The 26,053-nt window shown below is 48.6% G+C and overlaps 1 protein-coding gene across 1 annotated transcript; it reads left to right on the top strand.

Annotated features, from left to right (window-relative positions):
• Nucleotides 1–5,767: 5,767 nt before the first annotated feature.
• NRIP3 (nuclear receptor interacting protein 3) lies at nt 5,768–18,421 on the top strand (the record flags this gene model as incomplete). The annotated part of the gene is made up of 6 exons (XM_080345284.1): nt 5,768–5,941; nt 12,644–12,823; nt 13,509–13,591; nt 17,613–17,752; nt 18,169–18,221; nt 18,320–18,421. 6 exons carry the CDS (start codon nt 5,768–5,770, stop codon nt 18,419–18,421), a joined length of 732 nt encoding a protein of 243 aa, XP_080201410.1.
• Nucleotides 18,422–26,053: the final 7,632 nt, after the last annotated feature.

Genomic DNA, 26,053 nt, shown 5'->3' with positions numbered 1-26,053 from the left:
GCCACAAATAGCTCCTAGCTGGGAGCTGGCTGTCACTGAGGTATGCAATAGAAGACACTATGAAGTGTACCATTTGCTTCCTTGACCTACTTTTCCTGTGCTTTTATTGTTTTTTAGAAGTGTGTTTCAGATTCTTTAAAACAGGAAAAATAAAGGTAAGAGAGCTCTTGCAAGACTTGCCATTTTAATCTCTCAGTTTGACACGTACAGTTTTTGTGTTCCTGAAACTATAATCCACCCGTTGTCTCCATATATGAAGAGAACTAGACAGATAAATTCAGTTCAGTCTTCTATGAGAAGCTGCACCATCTCTGAATCCTCTCCCAGTGTCACCAGTGTCCCCTACTCCGCACCTGCTGCCACCAGCTCATGCACCACACAGGACATGCACAGGTGGAAAGGAGATTGGAGTGGCACCCAGGGTCAATAGGGAGAGCAGCCACAGGAACAGTTATCTCCATGAAGTGCTCATGCTTGTGATGGGGCCCGTATCCCAGCCCAGGAGGTCCTTTCTCTTGAGCAGCACTGGAAACACAGATGGTGGGTGTGGAGTTACTGTACAAAATGGGCCACATCTTGGGATATCTCAACCTAGTTCTACTTTTGTATATCATAGGATTTCTCCACACCTATCCACAGTCTTTGTTTTGCTACAAATGATGCTTAAGAAGCTCACTAAATCCTTCTGCATTTTTGTATCCAACATTTTTAGAAAAATATTGTTTTCTAGTCTCCAAATTATTCCAGTGATTTGTCTGAGTATACTCGAGCTGACACTTACATATCGTGCACTGATGCGTAACTTATTTTTCTCCATCAGTTACTATGGTTTCTTTTTCTTGAGCTCTTTACAGTCTTCCCTCTGGAAACTGACTCTTTATCTAAAGTTTTCTCTTTGCACTGGGGTAAATTTTTCTTTCTGAGACTCTTGCCTGCTACTGCTTCTGTTACATTATACAACTCTGTCCTTTCTTCTGAGTTTTCTGGGGCATGTCTGCATCTCTTCAGGATATGGCAACCACTAACATCACTTCTTTTTAAGGAAAGATGAGAAATATAAAAAAAAAAAATAAAAAAAAATAAAAAAAGAAGAGAAGAAGACGAACCCACTTCCTGCTCTGCCTGCTGCTGCTTTCCTTTTCATCCAGAGAAGAGCACAGCTTTTCTTTCCTTATGCTGGTTAAGCTGCAAGCATTACTGGTATAAATCAGCTGTAAATGGGGGTATAAAATTGCCAGGGCTTAGCTCAGACAGTTTACATCACGTGTAAAGCAATTTGTGTCTGCAGGCGGGACCCATATTGCTTCATTGTCTGTGGACAATTGCTAACAAGCTCTCCGGTGCTTCATGTCCTCTCCCCTCCCTCCACGGGGGTCGCCTTCCTCTGTTCCCAGCTGTGGTGGTAAAGGGCATGTTGGAAAGGCCATTTTCTCTTTGCAGTGGGTTTGGAAACTGAGGACAAAAGCAGCCCTGTCCTTGTCTTTGCCGGGCCAACATGTGCCCTGGCAGCAGGGCTGAGCCCACTTCCAACATGTGGCAGCTTTGCTGGTAACCACCAGGGCCACCTGCCCCTGGTCTTCAGCAGGTGCTGTCCCCAGCATCTGCCAGGTGTCGCCAGCATGTGCTGGCTGTCCGTGTGGCAGCAATGGGCATCTCGGCTTTTTTGGCACAGCCTCCTTGGCCTGGAAGGCAGGGCTATTCCCTCCAGGTGGGAGGTCTGTCCTCCATTGCAGCTCTGTGAAACCTTTTTCTTGACATCGGCCTTGATGTTATGCTGTACAGAGAAACAGGCACAGACCAGTCTCCAGTAAGCAAATGGGATTTTTTCTGAAATATGCCCCAATTTGGACACACCACATGGTGGGGGGAGGGAAATGGGGCTGATAGCCCTGGCTAATCGGTCACAAACAAATAACTGGTGAAAAAATTAATGAAATATAACAAGAGAAAGTGTAGAGTATTACATCTGGGTAGGAACAACCCCAGGTTCCAGTATAAATTGGGGAATTACCTGTTAGAGAGCAGTGTAGGGGAAAGGGACCTGGGGTCCTGGTGGACAGCAGGATGACCATGAGCCAGCATTGTGCCCTGGTGGCCAGGAAGGCCAATGGCATCCTGGGGTGTATTAGAAGTGGGGTGGTTAGTAGGTTGAGAGAGGTTCTCCTTCCCCTCCACTCTGCCCTGGTGAGACCACACCTGGAATATTGTGTCCAGTTCTGGGCCCCTCAGTTCCAGAAGGACAGGGAACTGCTGGAGAGAGTCCAGCACAGGGCAACAAAGATGATGAAGGGAGTGGAGCATCTCCCTTATGAGGAAAGGCTGAGGGAGCTGGGGCTCTTTAGCTTGGAGGAGACTGAGGGGTGACCTTATTAATGTTTACAAATATATAAAGGGTGAGTGTCATGAGGATGGAGCCAGGCTCTTCTTGGTGACAACCAATGATAGGACAAGGGGTAATGGGTTCAAACTGGAACACAAGAGGTTCCATTTAAATTTGAGAAGAAACTTCTTCTCAGTGAGGGTGACAGACAATGGAACAGGCTGCCCAGGGGGGTTGTGGAGTCTCCTTCTCTGGAGACATTCAAAACCTGCTTGGACGCATTCCCATGTAACTTCATTTAACTGTTCCTGGTCCAGCAGGGGGATTGGACTGGATGATCTTTTGAGGTCCCTTCCAATCCCTTACATTCTGTGATTCTATGAACCAGTTCTGAAGTCAAGTACTGGGACCAAAGTATCTAAACTGACCTGCTCTTTCAGTGTGGATTCTGAGTAATTTGAGCAGATGATTTACTGCTCCTCCCACTTTCCTCTTTCCCAGGATTAAAAATCAAGAGGGGAATTAGGGCCTTTATCTCATTTATTGCTCTTGAGCAACGGGCAGATTTTTGTCTGATCTGTCACACAAGGACCATTTATAACACACAGTGGAAATGAAATTGTAAGGCTGGGACAAAATGCATGTTTGCTACCTTACAACACAGGCTGCAGTCTTAGAGCTGCAGTATGAGAGGGGCTTTTCATGCTCCACCTGCCATAAGCCAGAGCTGGCTGGGCGTTTGCTAGTGCACCAGCCAGAGTGCCACTCCTCTGTGGAGCTTTTATGTTAAAAATTATCTCCTGGTTTCAGTGACAGTCCTTCTGCTTTCTTCTGTGCTTCCTTGCCTTTGGGAGAGCACGGATGTAGTCATCCATCTTTATTTAATCAGCTGGATAAGTGCCAAATAGCTCCCAAGGTGAAAAATAAGGTGCTTTTATCCTCCCGGAGCATGTTTGCCAATATTGGAACAATGGTCCTGTCATGTAAAGAGTCGAGTCAGCGTGGGGTGAAAACGTAATATTCCCCTTCAGGCTGTCATCCTGGTTATCCTTCTGCACACCAACACACTCACTGAGCTCAGACTGCCTCACATGTAATGGCCTTTTTGTGCAGCTGTGAAGAAATGGGTCTGGGTTTTATTGTATTCTGCATTCTCATCTGATATTTCCCTCTCTCTCCCAGGTCATGTGAGGAGGGGCTGAACGTACATATGGTCTGACTGTGGCTGCAGAGCTCAGATGTAAATGCTGCTCATCTGCAGAGCATTTCTGCTGTGGCATCACCACAGCCTGGGTGGCATCAGCCTGCTCGGCGCCAGCACCGTTGCCCCTGCGGGGTGCCCAGATGAAGCTGCGGGTGGGTGGTTAAGGGCTGCCCTGCTGTGGGGTGGCGGTGAGTGGGCAGTACTGGCTGCAGGTCACTGCTGCCAGGTCCTGCTGGTCCCGTCCCTGCTCGGGGCTCCACAGCAGCTACAGGGAAGGGAGGTACTCTTCAGGACAAAGGAGAAACTCTGGTGCTGCATTTTAAAGTGAATCTGCCTGCTTGGCATTTTCATTACTTTCATTTGGGCTTTTTTCTATATGTCTCAGTTGCTGCAAGGGGATTGTCTTTCCCTAGTTGCTTTCAGACAAAGTCCTCTTTTTCCTCTCTCCCCTACATTACTTTGGGAGGTCTTCCTGAAGTATTTTTCCCTGGCCTCCTCTGTCCTTTTCCTGCCAGAGACAAGAGTGTTTCCCTGAAGTTGGCCAAAGGCTGATGGCATCTTGGTGAGCAGAAAGTGAGTGTGGACTGCATTTGTGGGGGAGAGCAAGGTCAGGTCAGCACTGCAGCTCCTCCCAAAAGTTAGGAGCACCCTGGAAATCAGGCTTAGCCTAAATCCTGGGCTAAGCTCTGCTTTTCTCGTGCTTTGTCTTGTGCATCAAAAATGTCTGTCGGTTTAACAAGAACCAAATCCATGTGGAGTGTTTCCAGATCTGTACCGTCTCTCCTGAGGTGGAGCTACATTTTCTCCTCACCTATTTCTTGCAGTAAATGAGCTGGAAAGTGAAAGGTTCAGGTGAATGCCTACTGCCTGAGCTGCGCTGCTCAAAGTGTGTGGCCCTTCTGGGAAAAAACAAAACAAAACAAAGTGTTTCTCTCTGGTGAGAGATTATGTATTACTTAAAAATTCACTATTCTAGTGAAAGAAACCTATGTGTGCTGTGAGTCTTGTTAAGAAAATCCCCTTCCCTAATGATTATATCAGTCAGGCTTTATACTATTGAAGTGTATTAAGTCTGTTAATGTGTATTAGTTCACATTATATCCTGTAATGTAATGAAGTAGTGGAATTCTGTTGGAGACTTTAGTGTTGTTCAGGCTTAAGTAAAACAAACTAAAGGAGAGCCTGGCCCCAGAAACAAGGATTTTTCTTCTTGGAAGCCTAGAGCTGCCTATGAAGGATATGAAGGATATTCCTGGACAACCAAGATAACACCAGCATCCCAGCCCTTCTAACATGTCTTTGAAAGTCTCCTAACATTGTTTGGCATCACAGATAAGTAACTAAAGCAAGACTGACTCCAGGGACATCCGGACCAATAGACAAGCATAAAAAATGCTGCAAAACTGTAGTTGCTTCGCAAAGTTTGGCTCTGATTAGTAATCAGTAGTGTGGATGCTAGTGATTAGTCAAATTGTGCTGTACCTGAACGTTTGATGGGTATAGAAACCCTGCATAAAACCACATTTGGGGTGCCCCAGTTTGGCTGGGACAATTTTCTTGACAGTTCTTACTCTTCCTTGAGTAGACAGTGACAATGCAGATCCGTGCCTACAGTGCTTTAGTGAGGCCAGTAGCACCCAGAGCCTGCTCTAACCCCTCTGGCCCCAGGCACATGGTAGCAAACCTCGCTGTGGCTGGTTGCACAATCCATGTGGGGCAGTGGCATCCGGGACCACATGGGTGCTGGGCAGCTGTCACCTGCTGTGACACTTCAGACTCCCTGTTCAGCCCAATAAAAGCTGTTGCCTGCAGGGTTTGGCTGGGCGATGTGCTGGCTCCAAAGGCTGTTTGCAGCTCTCAAAGGCCCCCCGGCAGCCTCAGGGGCAGAAAAGAGAGCGCCGGAGCACCGGCACGGTGCTCCGGCGCTCTCTTTTCTGCCCCTGAGGCTGCCGGGGGGGCTTTGAGAGCCATCAGATGCCTGCAGCTAATCTCGCTTTCAGGAGAGGCAGCGAGGAGGAACTGCACCGATTTATTTCCTTCGAGCCTGAGCTCACCCGCCGTTGTCTGTGCAACGTATTGCAACGTGCCCAACCCCTCCTTCAGCCAGCGGCGCTGGCAGGAGTACCTGCTGCTCCCCAAACGTCACCCGGCTCCGGTTATAAAACACGGCAATATACCATCTCCCCGGCTCCATCTCTCTGAGAAGCGCATCTTCAAGAAGCGAGCTGTACACGGCTGGAAAGATGTTTTGTTCGGGTATCCTGACAGAGCCCAGTAGGAAAGAAGTGGAGATAAGGGAAGCAGCATCTCTCCGGCAGCAGAGGAGGATGAAGCAGGCGGTTCAGTTTATTCACAAAGATTCTGCAGATCTCCTCCCTCTGGATGGGCTGAAGAAGCTGGGGACTTCAAAAGATACTGTAAGGCTTTATCGTGTTTACTGGAAGGGGACTTAAGCAGCTGGTAGGACAGTGTTTATTTATTTTTCTGTTAGCAGGAGTTGTTGTTTGCTTGTGGAAATTGATTTTTAAAAATGAAGCTTTTGTATGTAAAGGGAAGGGAATATAAATATGATGCTGGTTATCACCAGGGCTGCTTTTTACTAGTAGGTGCTTTCAGATGCATGGCGCTTGAATCTTATTTTTTTAAAAAAATTATTTACATAAAAATAGAATACTGTTTTTAGTATTAAAATCCTCTCTGAATTAGAGTGAATCAAAATGGCTTCATATAATACGTACATATATACACATATGTTCGTCTGTGATGCATATGTATGCCCAACATATAATCATAAAAGATTCAGTAAAGTGCAGTCACTATTACTTCAAAATATAAAACTGCCAAGATTACACTTCGTTGAAGGCTTATGTGTGTATATATATATGTACATATATATATATATTTTTTTTTTTTTAAAAACCAAGAAACATAATTCTAGGTTTTAAATATTTACATATGCAATGATCCATGTGATCATGTATCTGATGTACAATATTCTTCATCATGTCCAGGGGCTGGAGAGCATTTCTAAATACTAATGTGCACAAATGTTTGAGCTTTCTCTAATGAGAAAACATACTTAAATGTAATATCAAAAGTTCTGACGTAACGAACAAAATCTAGAAAATATATTCTAAGGAGGAAAGCTCCTCTATTTTTTTTTCCCCAATCGTTGCAAAATTCTTGCACCTTGTAACACACAATATTTGCTTTTTTCAGTGCTTGATACAGATTCATTGGAAAAAGTGAATCTTCGTTTTCAGTGGGGTAGTTTTGTTCTGTCACAGCCTTCCTGCTCCTCTTGGTTAGGCTTAGTTCTGCCTGGCTAAGTGGAATGAGTTGGCTGTTCTCTGCAGTGCACATGGACATGGTTGTTTTGACATCCCGAATGTTTTCCAGTTGTAGGGAGCGAAGCTCCTGCCCAGGGCAAGGCTTGGAAGGAGCTTTCCTGGTCACCATTAAATGGCAGCCCTCTAGGGAGTTATAAAGTGCCTTTCAGAGCATGATAGTGATGTCATTACTGTTATCTGCAGAGTCTAAATAACATTTCACGGCTCAGTAATCCACAGTGTGCAGGGCTGAGGCCCTGATGACACGGGTTTCTGCTCTGCCCAGACAAGAGAGGCAACAGGTAGCAGGAGCCAGGGGACCTGAGCACTGAAGTCCTTGTTCTTGCAGCACTGATGACCAGGTTTGGCCCCAGCACCAGTGGCAGAGCACAGGGATCCTTGTCATGGTCCTGATCACAGAAACGTCACCCGAGGTTTCCTCCCTGCTCCTGTGGCTGTGCTGGCTGAGCTGTGGCTGCAGCATTGCCCCTGCTACACCCACAGCCCCTGTGAGGAACGTCTCATGGGGGCCCCTCCCCAGGGATGTGCCCAAGCCTGAGGGAGGTCCAGAGCTCCTGATCTCCTCCAAGGACAAAACGAGGTGTGCCGTGGCAGAGGTGCACACCTGTCCCGGCTGCAGCGGGTCTCTGGCTGGGGTGAGAACCGAGCTGGTATGGGCCACCCCATTGCAAAACCACCCTGGCCCTATGCCACAGTGAGTGGTGATGGGACAGTGGGCACATGTGGCCAAGGCAAGCCCACCGCAGTCAAGGTAACTGGGGTCTTCTGCCCCATGCGACGTATGGGGAGTCCCCAAAGCAACAGCACTGACGTGTGCTCAGGCCCATTCCGGCAGCCCCAGAGAAGATGCTGTGAATTTCGGAGTTGTTGCGGTGGGTTGTGTCACAGCAAAGTGACACTGCCAGCACCACCAGGCTCACGCTGCACACGGCCAGGACGGCAGCGAGCATCGCTTCAAGAGGTCCCACCGTGTCTCCCCGGTACTGGGGCTGCCTGGATGTCACAAGAGTTGTCCCCAAGAGGAGTGGGAGATTGTGTGTCTCTGAGACTGGAGAAGTACCAAGAGCCTCTGAAATGTGGGACTCCACCATGGCACGGCCCCAAACTGAGAGGTCCAGGTTCAGAGGGGCTGAGCTGTTTGGTCAGGAGGCCCAGGGGTCTTTGCCCAAGGTGTTTGCATCCCTTCCTTGTGAATAACAGCACACCTCCTAACAAAGCAGCACATTTTCATATCTGAAGCTGCATGACAGCTGTGGTGATGTGGGTGGAAAGTTTTTGACGTGACCAGTCTTATTAATGCAAGGTTTCCTGTGAGGGTTTTCCAGCAGCCTTGGCAGGAGAAGAGAGGAGGCAACAGCTTCCCAGAGGTGGGGACAGGTAGTGAGGACAGGCCCTGTCTGTCTGGGTGACAGCTGGCAGCAAATACTCCAATTCTGGGACGAAATCCCCTTCCTCTTGGCTGCAGTGCATGGGATGCTGCAGGTCACTGGGGTGAGTGTGCTGGCGTCCCCCAGCTTGTGTGTCACTGCTCAGCTGCTGGAGCGGCTTTCCTGGTGATGCCCTGTATAGGTAGGTTTGATAAGTAATTGTAACTATCTATGTTAAGCCTCTGATATTTTTCAGTATATTATTCTGAGTTAGACCGAACTCTTCCAGCTTCTCACTCCTCTTACATATTCCACTTTGTTTGCCTAGCGTAAGACCAAACTCTAACATAGCACACATTGGATTTGGCAAATGTAGGGCTGGTTGTACAGAACATAAATTGTTTTATTTTGATGCCTCACTATTAGACTCCTTCTCAAAGCCCAGAAAATTGGCATGAGAGGGTTGTTAGCTGGAATTTGGGCTTCCTGATACTGTAGCCATGACCGCCTGCCTGGCTCGGGCAGGCTGTGCTGGCCATTGGCATCTCCTCCTCGTGCTCCAACCTTGCCCTGAGAGCTGCTGGACCGGTTTGGAGGGGTTTGCCTGAAACAGTCCCACATCAATTTACAACCTGGGAAACAAAGTTATAAATAGTAACAAACAATAACAACAACAAAAAAGCATGTCTCCTCTCCCAAAATGCCTTCAAGAGCCTTCCCTGGGTACCCAGGTCATCAGCGCAGCTCAGGATGCCCCCCTGTCCATATCCCCTGCTTCTGTAGCTGGTTCAACATCGCAGTTAATTGCAGTGCACTACCCAGAATTTCTTGTGTCTTGGTTAAAATGCAAAAAAATTCAATGTTATGTGCACTGTGTTAGACAGGGACCTGGCAGCTGCCTGGGCACCTGAGGAGCGCAGGAGAGAGGGTGGCACCTTGTCCCACCTCATGCCCCTGTGATGGGGGCTGACAGCACGTGAGCACAGGCTGCTGGTAGAAGAGGTGAATTGGGATGGAAGATGGAGAGAAGAAAGAGAAATCGGTTATTTACTGGGGTGAGCTCCACTGCTGTGGTAAAACTCCTTGTTTTCTACTGTCTGGTTACAGAAGAGAGGGCAGACCTCCTGAGATGGGCTTGGGGAGGGGAAGAGCTGGCATCTTCCCTGACTTGCATCTCCACCTGAGTGAAACTGTTTTTGACAGGTCTTGTTATCCCAATATCTAGAAGCCAAAATAGTGGGAAAACTGCCAGAGAGATGGATACTGCAAGCTGCAGCAATCCTCCTGCTTATAAATTAGAGAGGAACAAAACTGGACAGAATTGTTTGTGATTTGACAGACAGGGGTAAATAGGTTCAGCAATAGCTGGTGTCTCTACTCGCTGCTTTTAGGTTTCTACTGTGACTTTTTAGGGTATTATAGGTTTTACAAAGTCTTGGGGATGGAACGGGAGATATGAAAAAAATGCTGGTTTGTAACTTACACAATACCATGTAACATCTTATTTTTTTATAAGACTTACAGTTTTTTTTGTGATGCATAGAAAGACAGGACGAGGTGATCTGGGTTACTTCAAACACCATTCCTGGCTGTGTGGCTGGCCTGTGCTGGAGGGAGAACACGGCTGCCTTCCCCATCACTGTCACAGGGAGGTTTTCCTCCTCTCCCTCCCAGACATGGCTTGCTTGCAGCTTTCCAGCAAAATGTGCGTTTGCAAATGTCCCCTGGCACATTGTCTGTTTACCAAGTACATATCCATCACTTGAGTCATCTCCGTGACTAACATCCCTCACTCTGTTGCACACAAGAGTCAAGGGAAATACAAGTTAAAGTGAACTAATTAATAGCCTGAGACAGGATGGTGCTGCAGGGAACCTTTTCAGCCCCCTCTTGCTAGGTTATTTCTGTACTGGAGCACAACGTAAGCAACATTTATCTCCTCGAAGGCAGGATATGCTGCAGCTTTCAGAAGAGCAAGCATCAACAAAAGACAGTCCCATTTGCAGTGGTAACTTGTGTTGTCCGGGTCCTAGATTTTTTCCTTTTGGTGATGGATCCTGTATAGGATTCATAAAACCAGGGCCTGAGAAAACCCACAAATGCAACTGGTTAACGATCCATAGAAGAACTTGTATTAAAAAAAATAGGTTTAAATCAAGGGTAGATGACAGTTTAAATAGCAATGATGAGTGTGCTTGTGACTACTTCTCCAGCAGATCAGAGAGCACCCAGACTGTCCTGGATGATGCCATTCAGAAATTTGTCTCAGTCCTAGAGAGGGCTGGGTGTGAGGAGGTGACCACTGTCTTCTGGACAGCTGGGAACTTCACTCATCTACGTCTCCAGTTACCTACCCCTTCATTTCTGTTTTTTGTTTGTTTGTTTGGGATGGTTTTTTTCTTTGATGCTGTGTAGAATTAGTGCTCCAGATATGTGCCTGAGATGCAGGCAAACATAAAGGGTAAGAAGGACGTGCCATCCGCTGTCAGCAAACCCTGACTTGCATTTTTGCTCAGCTGAGGAGCCTTGGAGGTGATCCCAGTGCTGACTGTGCACCTATGGCTTCTGCCTCACGTGAGGGAGCCCTTGCTTCCAAACTGATCTGCTTGTCCCTCAGCACAGGATCCATTGCTAGCGGAGCCAGTCTGCTTGCCTCTCATCTGTTAAGTAATACTGGTTTCTGCTGTTCAGTCTCACTGGGGAGGCGGTGGTCACCAGAGCAGTGCTGGACGGATTTTGTTTCTCCCTTTTGCTGGGAACTGCAGATACACTATTGCCGTTACACAGGACACGCTCTCTAGCACCTGCAACCGAAAATTGTCATGCAATGTTATATCCTTTCAAATTTTATGTTGTATGCAAAAGTAAAAACAGTGAAAAGTGGGGAAAAAAGGAGATTACGTGTCCTGGTGACCACTGGCTGCATCTACTCGATCTCATCAGTCAGGTCCAGTTTAACCTCCCATGTTAAGCTTACAGCAGGATCTGTATTACTAACGTGGCTGCAGTTATTTTAGGATGATGCCAAGTTGCATTAGCCTCTTGTGAGTGCTGTTATTTAATGTGCCACACAGATGCACTGTGCGCACTGGCTGACTTGGGAACCGTGGCCTGAGGTTTTCAAAGTTGTCCTGATCCCATTGAAATTCCCTCCGGATGAAGAGGTTTGCTGGTTTAGACATCTCTGCAGACACACAGGCATATTTAATACTAATGCAAATATTCAGGAGTGAGCCAGTAAGAAGGTCTCACTGTGGAGAAATTAAAATCAGAAGGAAAGGGTTGTAATGGGGGAGGAGGGAAAGGGGAGATTAGCCAGGCAGAGAAATGAGCAGATAATCAAGCAGAGTCATTTCACCTCTAGCGGAGTATGTGCATCCGTCTGTGATGAACATTAAATATAAAAAGGCTTTTGGGAAAGCAGTTGGAGGAAATTTTGGGAGGACACATGCTTCACACAGAGCAAATGGAAATGACAGAGAAAGCAAGAAGCCGCCATACAAAGCATTGGAGGTTTCTGGGAGAATTTCTACCCACCTACCTCAGACGTTCTTACCTCTTCCTTCCTCTCCTTTCCCTCTGCAGCATGGCACCCAGCATTGGTCTCATTTACTCACTTTCAGCAGCTAAATACCAATGTGGACAGAAAAGAGATACAGGGCAATTTTAGACCACAGTCTGATCAAAAGGCCAGATCAGGTCTGACAATAGACATCACTTGTAGCTCTCTTCTTGCAGTTGTGCCTGGCTCACTCACACCTGTAAGAGCCAATGCACAAACACCCCAATAAGCTTCTTAAATTCTGGGTCAATTCATGCAAGGAGCTTTGCCACAAGTAGAGGCTGGACACAGGTATTTCCTATGCCAGCAATGCCAGTGCTCAGTGAAAGCATCTGTGTTCATTCAGTAAGTTCACACACCTTTTTCATTCTTAGGTGATGTGTGTCATTGGAAAATAATTTGTTATGCTTTAACTTTTCACATCACTGCAGAATTCCCGATATCCTTAGCAAAAGTTAAAGGCAATTACAGCTGAAACACCAGCTTGAAAAAGCCTGACTTGTTTTGATTCCTATATAAAATCAAATCATGAACTTGAGTTCGGAAAAAGAAAGGCATCTCTCCAAATTCTGCTGAATATTTTGAAAGGATTAATCCCTTACCAATACAAAGTAGTTCTCTTTAGTCAAAGCCAGGCAAGCCAGAGCTGGCAGGAGAGCACATAGATGTAGGCTGGGAAGAGGACATGGAGTCTGGAAATCAGGGAGAGTGAGACTTGAGGGCATCCCTCCTGCAAGAGCAGCACTGGCCGTGGGCAACACAAGCAGGCTGGCGACACAGGTCACTTTGTGGCTTTCCTCTGACTTCACCCTGCTTTTCTGTGTCTGTTTTTTCTTAAAGCAACCACATAATATCCTGCAGAAGCGCCTGATGGAGACAAATTTATCAAAATTACGAAGCAGCCGAGGCGGGTGGACTCCTAAGAGTGATATCTCAGCACAGACCAACAAACTGAATCAAACCAAACTGGGCAGCTCAGGGAAAACGGAGGATGAGGAGCTCATAATGGTGAGCTGCCAGGTAATAGTCCCTGCCCAGCCTTCTGTGTATTGTTTGTTTGGTTTTTTTCTCCCCCTACAGATTTTATTTCCAACAGCCTCAAACTGTTGTTGTTCTCCACATTACTCAATTAGTATCGTGCACCACCGGGGCTGTCACAGCTGTAGAGATGCTCACCCTCTGCAGCTCAGGGCTGCTGTGCCACAGAGAAAGCGTGTCTGATGGATGTCTTCCCTTGGACACCAGGGTGGAGGGAGCAGCCAGGCTGGGGCGAGAAATTATCCATGGTGAATCCCTGTGCACCCAGCCTGTTTGTTTTCCTGAAGTGCCATTCCTCCAAAAGTAATTTCACGCTTCTCCTTCTTACCCCCATACTCTTTTGTATTTCCTGCTCTCCACAATATCCCCTTCCACCTGGGGCTGCCCCTTCTGCTGTCTGCGGGGAAAAATGCTGCCGGGAAGCGCTCAGGACCCAACACCATGTCATTTAGCAGCAGCACCTTATTCAAAAAGCAGCTCGAGAGCCAACTCTTGAGTGCCTGGAGTAGAAGTAGTAATACTCTGCAGGCACAGAGTGTGCAGTGGAGTCGGCACAAGGAGATGTTGGCATTTTGGTGGGGCCAGTGTGTGCGGAGCGGAGAACTCGGACACCCTGCGCTCATCCCGTATCCTACACATCATCTCCCATCTCTGCTTGTTCTTGCAGTGTGCGGGGCAGGAGCTGAAGGCTGTGGTGGACACTGGCTCACAGCACAACCTCATGTCGTCTGCCTGCCTGGACAGACTTGGGTAAATATCCAGCTGGATTTCTGCTTTGTGGGAACTCGGGGTACCTGGCAGCACAGGCTGTGCTTCCAGGGCTGGGGCTTTGTTCATGGCACCAATGGCCATTCTGGGCTTTGGGCTGTGCCCAGGCAAGCCCCTGAGCCTCCTGTTACACCCAAATCCTGGCTTATTCTTCAATGTCCTTGTAGGGAGCTGAAATAGAAAGCCAGTTGTACCAATCTGTTGACCTCTGAGTAAATCCCTTCAGAGGGATGGATGTGTTTGGATTTTTTCAGTGCCTGCTTGTTTGTCATTCAGTGCCTTGCGAATTAGCTGAAACCTCCCTGGCCTTCTATGTCCCCAGGGCACGTGTGGGGCTGGAGCAGCCTTGCCTTGCCCTGCAGGTCCCCACTGCCAGATGTGCTCCTGCTGGCGGCTGCAGCACTGCTGGCTCCAGCACAGGGTGTAAAGCAGCTGAGTGTTTGCATATGTACCTGTGCTCGAAATTTGCTGCATGATGCTACTCCCAATAACAAATTTCTCACAGTTGAAGGGAAATGAAGTGTATTTATGTAGTGTTAGAGACCTGACTGCCAGCCCCTTGTGGCAAAACTCCCACTGATCTTCAAGAAGCAGGATCAGGCATCAGCTCACAGGGTATCAAGCAGATTTTGGCACTTTATTCCCATGGAGTCATTGCTTTTTATCGCCCACTTGCAGTGATTATGCAAAAGCCAATTGTAGTTGCTTCTTGAGCACTACTGCGTGGCCCTGGATGAATGGTGCCTGCTTTTCTGTCCAGGCAGCAATTAACTTCTCTGCACAACAGTGTTTAGTAGCTGGAAGGTGGCTGCACTTACCACTCGCTTGTCACAGACTGTGACAGCTAGTTTGTCACTAGCTCAGCCTAATTTGTGGATGACAGCAGTGCATTTGGAGGGATCTCATGGTTCAAGATACTGTATTGGCTGCTCAACATGTCTGAGTTGCACAGCGATGCTCTGTGGCGGTTCATCTGCTCTGTGCTACTCATGCATGTCCTGTGCAGTTTTTGCAGCACCAGTCTGTTTCTGCAGTCCTGCCCTTCAAAGAGCACTTAAGAAATAGGTTAGAGCCAGTTTCCGCTCTCAGGTTATGGGGATTCCCTCCTGATTTAAGCAAGACCACTTTTGTAGCCTTCAGCTGGACAGCTGCAGTTATGAGATCCTCCCCATGTTACCCATCAGCACTGAGTGAGTTTTGGTTACTGCTGCCTGGGACCCCTTGAGCCCCGGGCTGTGCAGAAGCCATGCTGTGTGTGCAGGGGCTGCGTCATGTGTGCTGGAGCCATGCCATGTGTGCAGGAGCCATGCTGTGTGTGCAGGAGTCATGCCATGTGTGCAGGAGCCATGCCGTGTGTGCAGAAGCCATGCCGCATGTGCAGGAGCCGTGCTCTGTGTTGGGGAGCCATGCCGCGTTACAGGGATCCATGCCACGTGTGGGGGAGTCATGCTGTGTGTGCGAGAGCCATGCTGTGTGCGCGAGAGCCATGCCGTGTGTGCAGGAGCTGCGCTGCACGTGCAGGAGCCATGCCGTGTGTGCAAGAAACCATGCCGCGTGTGCAGGAGCCATGCTGCATGTGCAGAAGCTGTGCTCTGTGTCGGGGAGCCATGCCATGTGTGGGGGAGCCATGGCGCATCTGTGGGAGCCATCCGTGTGTGCAGGAGCTGCGCCGCACGTGCAGGAGCTGTGCCGTGTGCTCAAGAAGCCATGCCGTGTGTGCAGGAGCTGCTGTGCTGCACATGCAGAAGCTGTGCCGTGTGTTCAAGAAGCCATGCCGTGTGTGCAGGAGCTGCTGTGCTGCACGTGCAGGAGCTGTGCCGTGTGTTCAAGAAGCCATGCCGTGTGTGCAGGAGCTGCTGTGCTGCACGTGCAGGAGCTGTGCCGTGTGTTCAAGAAGCCATGCCGTGTGTGCAGGAGCCACGCTGCGTGTGCCAGCAGCGCGGCCAGAGCGATGCTCATCCTGCTGATGCTGCTGGCCAGGGCGTGCAGCAGGCAGGGCTGCCTTGCAGGCAGCTTCCTGCAGCTCCTTTGCTGTTTGTATTTGTGGGGACAGAAGCTAAAGCCAGATTAACAAAGCAGGTTAAAAGCAGAGCTTTAATGCCTGGCTCACTCTGCCATCACTGTGGTAGGTCCTGTGTGACAACAGGCACTGCTCCAGGATGTTTTACTTCAAAGCAGTCCAGCGCACGTAGCAGCGATAAAACATGAGTTTTGTTTAAATCCAGCCCTGGAAGGCAGCAGGGAAGAGGGCAATAGGCAATTTTTCCCTTGTTCCTGCCAGGGCAGGAGGGCCCTGCAGTGAGCTCTTCAGCACTGCTGCCTGCGGCTGAGGCTCAGCAGCTCTGGGGATGGGCCCTGCTGCTGAGGTCTCTAGGGGCTCAGCATCTAAAAACTGTGTGTGTGTGTTCCTGAGGCACAGGCTCAACTCCTCCCTTTTTCAAAACTTGTTTCGCATCTTGTCCTGGTGCCGTTGCTTGTCCTGGTCCTCGCTTCTGAGGAACATGGTGGGGTTATCTTGCAGGTTGCCTCAGCACAAAAAATCCTCTGCAGAAACGTGGGTGCAGCTGTTACGTGGGCAGATCTGGTCACTGCACACTGCTGGGGATTCTCCACTTGCAAACCCAACTCCAAGATGCATCATGCATCAGGGGTTGTCCTCACCTCGCTGTAGTTTGCTGGCCAGCTTTCAGCCATGCATCGCCCACATGCTGTCCCTGTGTCTTTGGGTCAGTCTCAGCTGTGATGAAGTGCTTCCTTGAAAGTGGCTTTACCCTGTCCCCTTCCTGCAGCCCCTCTGCAGCCGTGGTCACACTTGGGAAAACCATCTGGGTCAGCTGGTGCCAAAGTGAGGAGCCATCTCCATCTTGGCTCTGTTCAGGTCCTGGCTCCAACACCATGGCCTGTGCCCCATGGCGGTGACACGTGGGGAGAAACAAAGACCACAGCCAAAGACCACACGTCTTCCCTTGAGTGGATGGAGAAGTCATTTGAGTTGACCGTACCAAAAAAAGACATTCCAACCTGTCTCGGGCCCGCGTAACGCCAGCTCAGGGCCAAACTGCTCATAACTTCTTGCTGTGTTCCCACTGCTTTTTAAGGCCAGTCCCTAAGAGAAGCGGCAGAGGAGATCCAGCTCCTTCTCTCTGCTACCTCTCCTGGTCCTTATACCTGCACTAAATGGCATGGGTGATCCCACCTCAGTTTCGGGGCCTCTGCCTCTGAGGGGGCTGGTCCCCCCAGGATGAACGAACAGACACACACATACTGCTGCAATGCAGCTCAGTAGACAGGTACCTCAGATAGCTGGAAAGCAATGCAGCTTTTATGGGAGAGAGAGATCACTGCCTTGAAGTGCCTTTCTATTGGATTCTCGTTTGGTTTAAAAGAGAAACTGAAGGTAAATAATTCATCAGTGTTGTCAGACTGGTTCATGGAGCGTACAGAGAAGAAACAACCGTACCTGAAATATCCGTGGCACTCTTTTTTCCTTTTCTTGAGCTGAATGTGATTGATCTGTCCCCATTTCCTCTTAAAAATCCAGCAGCAGCACCTGCTAACAAGCGTGGATCAGGCACGCTGCCCTGGCTGTGAGGCATGGGGACGTGGTGGTGGCAGCTCCGGGGGTGGCAGCTGGAGTGGAATATCCCTTGCTTATGCCCACACTGCATTAGAAGTTATTTTAGATGAGCAGCAAGTCTTGAGGAAATACAGGTAAAAGGGATTCCTCAGGTAAAAGCAGAATCCAGTGAGGAGCTCTGCTTGGGGCAAGGGCTGATGCGGTCCCAGGGTTGTGTCGTGGATCATGCTGTGGTCTGATGTGGCTGCTGGCTGCATGCAGAGCGTCACAGAAAACCTGTCGGGAAAGCAGCTTCCCAACATCCGTGTGGTAGCATGAGTAAGCTAAGAGCATTTTAGGTGTAAGTACCCTCCAAACACAATTTGCTCCTTGCTGGAGCAGCAGAACAGTGTTCTGTTTCATGTCAGAAGTGTTTCCAATGCACAGGTTAAAGGAGCACCTCAAAGCACTCCCTGGTGATGAGGAGGTGGTTTCGCTGCTGAACAAGGTGAGGGCAATCGGCCAGATCGAGCACCTCACCCTCACGCTGGGAGCCATCCCTGTGGAGTGCGCTGCCCTCGTCGTGGGTGAGTGTGTGTGTGTGTGTGTGTGTGTGTGCTCCTCGGGTCCGGGCTGGGGCTCTGCTCCCCTCACCCCAGGGGAAAAAATGAAACTTCAGAAACGTGTTAACATTAAAATAGAAATACTGCTTTTCTGGAAAAAAAAAAATCCCTGTTTGGCCCTTCAGATGGAGGGAGGGTACGCTCAGCAGGGCTGTGCTGGCAGCACCGGGCTCACAATCCATCATGCCCGTGGAGCGACCACCATGTCTCCCTGCAGGCGCATCCGCCTGCCCTTGTTTGATCATGTTCCCCTCCAGAGTAACTCAGTCCCTTTATGAGCGGGGTTTTATTTAGCAGAGCAGCTGTGAAGGAAGGATGGAGTCACTGACAGCATGGGAGAACATTTTTAATGTGTAAATCTGAATGTTCCTGTTTTTCAGAAGACAATGAGAAACCCTTTTCCTTTGGGCTGCAGACACTTAAATCTCTGAAGGTAGGGATTTCCAGCAGGGCTTTTACCTCTGCTGGGGCAGCTGGGACCACTGTGTATTCCAGTTTTCCCTCTTACCTAAAGGCATTTATTCTCTACAGTGTGTCATAAACATGGAGAAGCACCACCTCGTTCTGGGGAAGACAGAAAGGGAAGAAATCCCATTTGTGGGCAGTGGCAGCGCTGTGGAAGGAGAGCAGTAAGTTATTGGGGCGGGGGGGAGCTGCATGTGCACCACAGAGCCTGACGGCAGTGTCCCCAGCATGGCCATGGGGGAGCCCCCAGACCCTTGCTGCTGGCAGGCAAGAGCTCATTGTTTTCATCAGTGAATTGAGTTTTGAAACTGAGTCCCAGGCTTTTTCAGCAGCCTTTTTCAGCTTTTGCTGCCTTTTTTTTTCCCCCAGTAAGCATTGTACAGCAAAGGGGGTGTCTTAACATGTACTTTTTGGAGGTCACTGGAAAGACTACTTGAGCTCTGCTTTGAGAGTGTTCCCAAACAAACCTTTTTCTGGAAAAAGTTTATGAAGGCGAGTAAGCCCACATGAATCTTTTGCAAAGTGCAGGAGAGAGAGATCCTGCCTGGAGATAACGGTGTTGCCTCTTCTCCCCATGTTGCCTCAGCTGCCCTCCTGCCAGCTGCTCATGATGACCCTGACTTTTTCAGTCTTATTTCTGTACAGAAAGAGAAATCTGTGCTGTCCACTCTGGTACCTCCTTAATGTGTGTAGCTTGTGACAGCTGGCTCTGCAAGCAGCAGGTAAGGCAATCCAGGCACTGCACGGGGCTCCTCCTCGCTGAGCACTGTGAAGAAGAGACATCTCACTGCCTCCTGCCTCTGACTTAGGAAACTCACAGGCATCAGGTGCCTGAGAGGAGGATTTGTGCTTGTGTGCCTCTCTGGCTTCACAGGCAGCACTTGTGGTTGCTCAGCAATGAGTGCTGCAGACACAGCCATCTAAAAAATGTTTGCTCACTGCATAAGAAAGCTTCTTTGGTGAATGATGTAGGGCAGCACTTTTAGCTGCCTGTAATGACCAGCCACAGTCATTTTGGATATCCTGCAGTCCCTGCGCAGCTTGAGCCTGCTGTGCTGGGCACTGCTGAGCTTGAGGAGCCCGGGTGGGAGCAGGGAAGGAGCAGACCTTCCCCAGCTAATGGTATTTATGTTCCTTGGGGAGTACATGGCAGGTGTACACAGTAGAGCCGGGAGTCAGGACAAGTGGGCATGTGCACCCCTTATGTGCCCCGGACACCCACCCACTGTGTGTCCAGGGCAGCTCTGTGGCCACGGATGCTTCCAGCACACGAGCCCAGGGAGCGCCTGGTACAGCACCACAGGTAGGTTGTGCTGCAGTGTAAAACCAGAGGGTGTTTTCCCTGCCTCCTTTGAAACAGGGATGAGAGAGGCATACTGTAGTTCTGTCACCATTGCAGTGATGAATTATTTCTTGGTACTGCATTCATGGCCAAATCTTTCTGCCCTTTTTTTTTAATGTAAAATGCCTGTTATATTGAATGTATTTTCCTTCCTGTTTCAGGAATTCAGAGGCATAAAGAGAAACTGAAGCACTGTCCCCACACAAGAGCTTGACATCAAAGAAATCCTGTGCAGCTGCTCCAGATGATACAGCAGCACCGCTGCTTTGAAAACATTTATACTAGGCTACAGCTTGAGTAGAGCTAAATTAAATCCTGTTCAGTAGCCAGTAATTTAGAGATATTGTCATATTTATCTATGGGTTTTGAGAAACAAATGTGTGCTTATTTTCTGGACTTTTCTATATAGTGTCCTCTTTATTATGAAAGGTTGGGAAGACCTTATGTATTTCTTCTGATTAGAAAAATACTTTTTTATAGTGGCCTCATATGAGTAATTGTATTTAGCTGTGATTAGAGGCTATCAGAATTAAATTTTTATTAATGATTTTTTCAGAGGCTAAGCATTTATACTCCCTTAATTGATATTACCACATTCAAATGGCCATTACCAGGAAGTTACTCAGAGTAAAATAACAATGCTAATACCACCTAAGAATTATAGCTCATCCTGTTAGCATAATATTGTTGCCATGTAATTAGGGATGCAACTGCTGGCTTGATGAGAAAGAGCAATTACAGAATTATTCGTGGGTTATAGGCTTCTCTGCAGTGGCGTGGCAGAAGCACAGAAAGAGGGCTCGGGAGGGCTCCCGAGGTGATCTCCCACAGCCCCGGCTCAGTGCGGGGTCAACACCAGCAGCCCGCCATGGTGCTGCCTCCCTGGGGCTTGAAACTCCCCGAGGAGGGATCCTCCAGGCAGGTCTCAGCTGCCTTCCTAGCAGGAGTAGTCAGGAAAAGTAATCATTATATTGAGCCAAAAAGCAACAAACAAGCACAAAAGTCCATTGTCCAGAAGGCAGCGGATATAGAGCCTCATTGATGTATCAGGAACCAAATGGCCCCAATGTGCCCCCAGTTCTCCATTGCGCCAGGACTGGTGCCTCTGCCTGGGGCACCAGCAGCACCTATGCTCTCACTCATGCGAGTTACTGACTCCAGCTGGACTTCGGTGTTGCTGCCAGAAATGCCATATTTTATATATATATGTATTTACAAATTGATTGGGATCTTAGGCACAACACTGACCTTGATCACCCTCAGGCCAGGTGGGAGTTTTCACCAGGACAATCATTTCATTCGGTGTTACTGTCCTGTGGCAGTAAGGTTGCTGCTTCACATGCTGCTTGCTTGCAGACCAGAATAAAGGTATGGTACTGCCTGGGGGAGCCTGGCCTTGTATAATACAAAAGCAGCTTTCTAGAGTTTTAAAAGCTAATGGGAATTGACTACAGTCATCTGCTGAAGAGGCATCTTTAAAATTCAGAATAACACCCTTGTGATGTTCTGCATCTGCTGATGGCCAGTCCCGCTGCAGCTGGCTCTGCAAGGGCCGGTTATGTGTGTGGGGAGCAGGACTGCTGCTTCGGCAGCTCTTGCTTGGAAAAAACCCGTTGTCCCCAGGCAGGCACAGGCTGCAGCACAGCTCAGCCAGGCTGGGGGTTCTCCCATGGCGGTCCAAGTGGCTGCTTGTGTGCTTGAGCCTCCCTGCAGACACTGATGTGCTGCTCACCCCTGCATCCCACTGCGCTGAGCATCAGTCGCAAGCATCGGCATTCTTGCTGGCATTTCCACTTAGGAAATGTCTCAACAGTCCTGGGCAAGGACCAGTCGCTCTTGCCACCTCGTGGCCATCGGCTCAGGTCTGGAGCCTGTCCTGTCAGTCTGTGCCCAGTAACGCTATGGCATCGAAGCTGGATATTTATCTCCTGCAGTGGGTGGAAACGTCTTTTCAATATTGGGTATGACTAGCAAGTCTGAATTACCTGTATTTTGAGCTATTTTCTATTTTGGTGATAAGTTTCAGTGCTTTATCTACATACAGTTTTTATATAAGACAGCTATATATATATTAATATTTATAGGGTTGGGCTGCCCACGTCAGTCCCACCAGTGTGTTGTAGAAATATTTCACTAAATATGGAATATATTTGATTATTTTGTATGCTATGAGTTTGGTATTTTGGTACTTCATTCTTTCTGTGCTCATTTCTGTGTTAAATGTTAAATTAAATATAAATAAAGTTTAATTGTTATTGCTGTTTATTTGCTTGTATCCTGGATATGCCAATTATCTGTTTTCAGTGCACTTCTCTATTGACAATGGGAGTTTGTTGTAGTCTTTACCCTGTTGGGCTCTGTGGTACTTTTGTGATTGTGTTGGGAATTGCTGTCGGACTGTATAGGGAGTGGCAAAGTGAATGCGCTGACTGAGCAGGTTAAATGGCACATGGCGCTTGTGGCAAAACATGAGCATTTGAAATCCCAGCCTTTTGTTGCTGTGCATCTCCCTCCCAAAGGAGGTGTGAGGTCCTGTTAGTGCTGCAGCAAGTTTTACCCTTTGGAGAGAGGAGTTTCTTTCTATCGTGCTCAGCTGGCTCGCTGGGGCAATACCAGCCAGCCCAGGGGAAGGTGAAGGAGATGTTGTAAACTTGACGAAGCCAGGGAAGCGTGTGATCAGAGCAGAAGGCAGGTAAGGCATGTGTGCAGTAGTTATGTGACCGTGAACAAAAGAGCAAAAGCCAAAGATCAATGTCTTCCCCAAAGCTTTGAATTTGGATTTAGGTACCTGCTATCTCTGCCAAGGCAGGCTTTATGCTGCTTCCGTAGTTGCTGATCTCTCTTTTACTGATGAGAAATTATTCTTTTACCTGCTCAAAGCCCCACAGCAAAAACCCTTGGTGGAATGCCAGCACTCCAAGCCCAGTAAAAGTGTCGCTCCTTGGGGTCGGGCTACTTTTTCTGAACATAGAAAGAAACCAGACTCCAGCAATAAAGTGGAGGAAAAAAAACGAGGAGGATACATGTACAGGCAAAAATAACTTCTCATGTTTCCTGGAGCTGCTATGAGTTTCTAGATTTATTCAGGCTATTCCTGACACTAGAGAGCAGAATCCTAGCACATGCAAATGAAAAATCAATGGGCAAAATGCTGTCCTTTCAGTGCAGAGTGGGGTTAGCGGCGGTACCAGTGGTCTTTCTAAGATGACTCCCATGGGCAAGGTAATCTGTAAGACGGGATATCTGCTGTAGGAGACATGCTTGCTTCAGTGCAGATGAATTATAGACTATGGGCAGTAGCATCAGTTCCCTGTATCTGTGCAAGCACTTGCATGGCCACAGGGGTAAAGCAGCTGAATGTTGCAGACCAGTTCAGCAAACCCTGTGTGCTTGCTCCAGCTTATCTCCAGCACAGACGTGCAACCTCTCCCAGCACAGGTTTGCTGGATGCCCAGGCATGGCTCCACAAGTGGGAGACCCGCTGCCTCTCAGCAGGTGTTTGGAGACGGAGAAAAAAGAGCAATGCCTGAAATGATCTGGGATGCGAAGGACTCAGGAGATAAAAAGGCAGCTGTGAGCAGATGTTATGGGAAGCTCCTGGGATGGCGGAGTGTTTTGTTGAATGATTTATGCCCCAGCTGGTGGATGATGTCACACCGCAAACAAACATCTCGCAGGTGAGGACAAGCACAACCCCACAGGCAGCCCAAGGGAAAGCGAGCCAGCTGCTCCTTGGCCAAAGGGCTCCCTAGCACTAGTTCTCACCTTGTCAGCAAAGTGCAGTGGGACAAGACACCTTCACACCTCTCCTATGTCTCATCTTCATTTTGGTTGTGCCTAAAGTGGAGATGAAGCACGCTAAGAGGAAGAGATTAGCAAGAGCCTTAGTGGGTCCATCACAGTGCTTCAAAAAGTTGGTGGAATGTGTAGGGTCTTGATGCATGAGTTCCTGCAATTAAGATGGCAAGTGTGATTAAGACATCAACGCTCACCAAAAACTTTAGAGATCTGGGCAGCCAGTGCAGAATGGCTGTCGGACTCCCAGTTCATGTCTGTACTTCATTGTAGGTGATGCACATGAGGCCATGCAGGCAGGCAGTAGCAGAGGAGGAGCACCCTGGGGCTGTAGAGTGGGGGTCTGCTGGTGACCCCACCACCTTCCTCTCCACATCAGTTCAAGCAGCTATGGAGCCGACTGTCCAGTTTAGCTCTTTCTGGGCTGGCTGCTCTGCAGCAGCACTTGCTGCTGATCTGAGCAGTAAGTCAGAGGACATTGCCAGGAGTAGCCTTACAGCAACATCATTCACACGCACTTTGTATCCTGCTGAGATGCACTAACACTTTTTCATCGCCTCAGCCAGCAGAGCAGCTGATTAAACCAGACCCACTGGGGCGTCTCTCCACAGCTATCTGCAGGGTAATCAGTTACCTAATAGTTCTCCAGAGAGGTCCTTTTTACGGGCTTTTCTATTACTGTTTTGTTGATGATAACGTAATGCTCAACATGTTGTGAAAACAAATTTGATTTGTATGTCTCACAAGCAAATAACTAGATGATTTATTTCAATATAAACATAAGTTTTAGGGCTGTACATTGCTGATTTATTGAGCTCTGTATTGCTTTATCACCTGTTTGCTTAATAAATGGAGGTGAGGTACTGGGTTTCCATCAATTGAAAATCTGCTCCTTTACATAAGCTGAGTTTTCTCTTTTTCCCCTTTTCCACGGGCTGTGCATTGCTGGGGCTGGCTCAGGCATGTGCTGATCTCCTCCTCCTCTTCTGTTAACAACCACGTCACTGATGAAAGTCTACAGACTCTGGAGATGGCGCTGTAGGTATCAGTGACATTTCACTAGAGATGGCATTGCTGAAAAGTCAATTGATTTAACGATTTTGCTACAAGAATGGCATTGCCACCACTTCCCCAGGATGAGACTGCATAACTCTCAAAGTGTGTGTGAAGCCAGTCAACAACCTAAAAATACCAGGAGTTCAGGAATGACAGGAAGCCACAGCAATGGGAGAACTAGCTGGGGGTACACTGCGGGGTTATTATTTCTTCCTTTTTTTGAATGCAGCAGGATTGACGTCTGGGGTTCAAGAGAGAGCAAGTGGCACAGTGGCTGCCCCCACTGTGAGATGTGGTAGACCTCTCCGTAAAAGCATCTCAGCTCACACAAGTGGAGGAGGTGTAAAGCTACATGCTCATTAAATGTAAAACTGCTGAGTATCCTAGAAACAGGTGGTATATCTGCAGAAGGTGGGGAGCTCTCAAGGCCACTTCAGCTCTGCGTGTCTCGCCTCTGCTGCCCACGTGTACCCCCAGGGCAGTGGCAGGGCCAGCACTGATTTACCGCTCACCTCCTCTCACCTCTCAAAGACAGGGGAAAACAACCTCCTCCCTGTAGTGGATGTTCAGACACTGCTACTGCAGCTGAGGAGACAGCGACCACCCCAAGGTGTCTTTTGGGGGGGTTCACAGCCTAGGGGGCTGGCACAGGCTGCTCCGGCCCCATGCCCTGCGCTGTAGTGTCCAGCAGCACGGTGCTGCTGTTTGGGCTGCTCTGAATGGTGCCACATCTGCTGGGACCATTCCGGGCTGCAGCCAACCTGTGCTCCTGCAGGGCAGCAGCCCCACGGGTGACAGAGCGGGTGTGGAAATCCAGTGCCCTGCTTTGGGGACAGAAGAAAGGCAGTGGTTGCATCCCCCAAGGGGTGAAGCACTAAGAGGGGGCTACCAGGAAGTCTGAGGGGAGAGACCTGGACCCAGCCAGCTAAAAACTCAGCGGTAAGGAAATGGCAGGCTGGGCTGAGCACTGCTGTCAGCTGCAACCCCGTGGTGCACAACTGGCCACCGCATTTTCCAGATGTTGACAGCTGGGAAGCATCTCAATGGCAATGCAGGCAAAGGCAGCTTTGAAAAATACTGCTGAAGGGAAAGAGTAATATTGAGACCTATGTTCTCAATGACAAAACCAATAAATTTTAAAGTGTTGCTATAAACCCTGGTCCTCTGTTCCTCCCCAAACAGATCAGATGAAGCAAGGAGATTGATCAGGCACTTGATGGCTGCAAAACACATTGAGTTACAAGGGCAAAAAGGCTCCATGAGAGAAACTCTGCAACACCAGATGACTCTGGCTATTGATTTGAAAAGAAAAAATGTAATTGGGGTGAATCATTTGTCCTCCCTGGATCACAAAGCCAAGAAACACTTCAAAATCCCTGGGTGGAAGACAAAGCCCAGCATGAGCGTGTTGCAGCCCTGTGACCTGGTTTTATCCAGGCCAGTGGAGATTATCAGGATTTCGTCACTAGCCTCTTTGGGTACTGGCAGAGGAGGTAAAAACCTATAATCAGTCAAAATGTGACTTGGAGCTAGCGTAACAGGGAAACTGGGTCTCCACAGTGCAGACGTCTGAGAATCCAGTGAATTGAGTCTGCTGTCATCGGTGA

This window comes from Nesoenas mayeri (genome assembly GCF_963082525.1).
Source record: "Nesoenas mayeri genome assembly, chromosome: 5".
Classification (NCBI taxonomy): domain Eukaryota; kingdom Metazoa; phylum Chordata; class Aves; order Columbiformes; family Columbidae; genus Nesoenas; species Nesoenas mayeri.
Note: the sequence above shows the minus strand (reverse complement) of the source record. Positions and strands in the feature narration are given on the sequence as shown.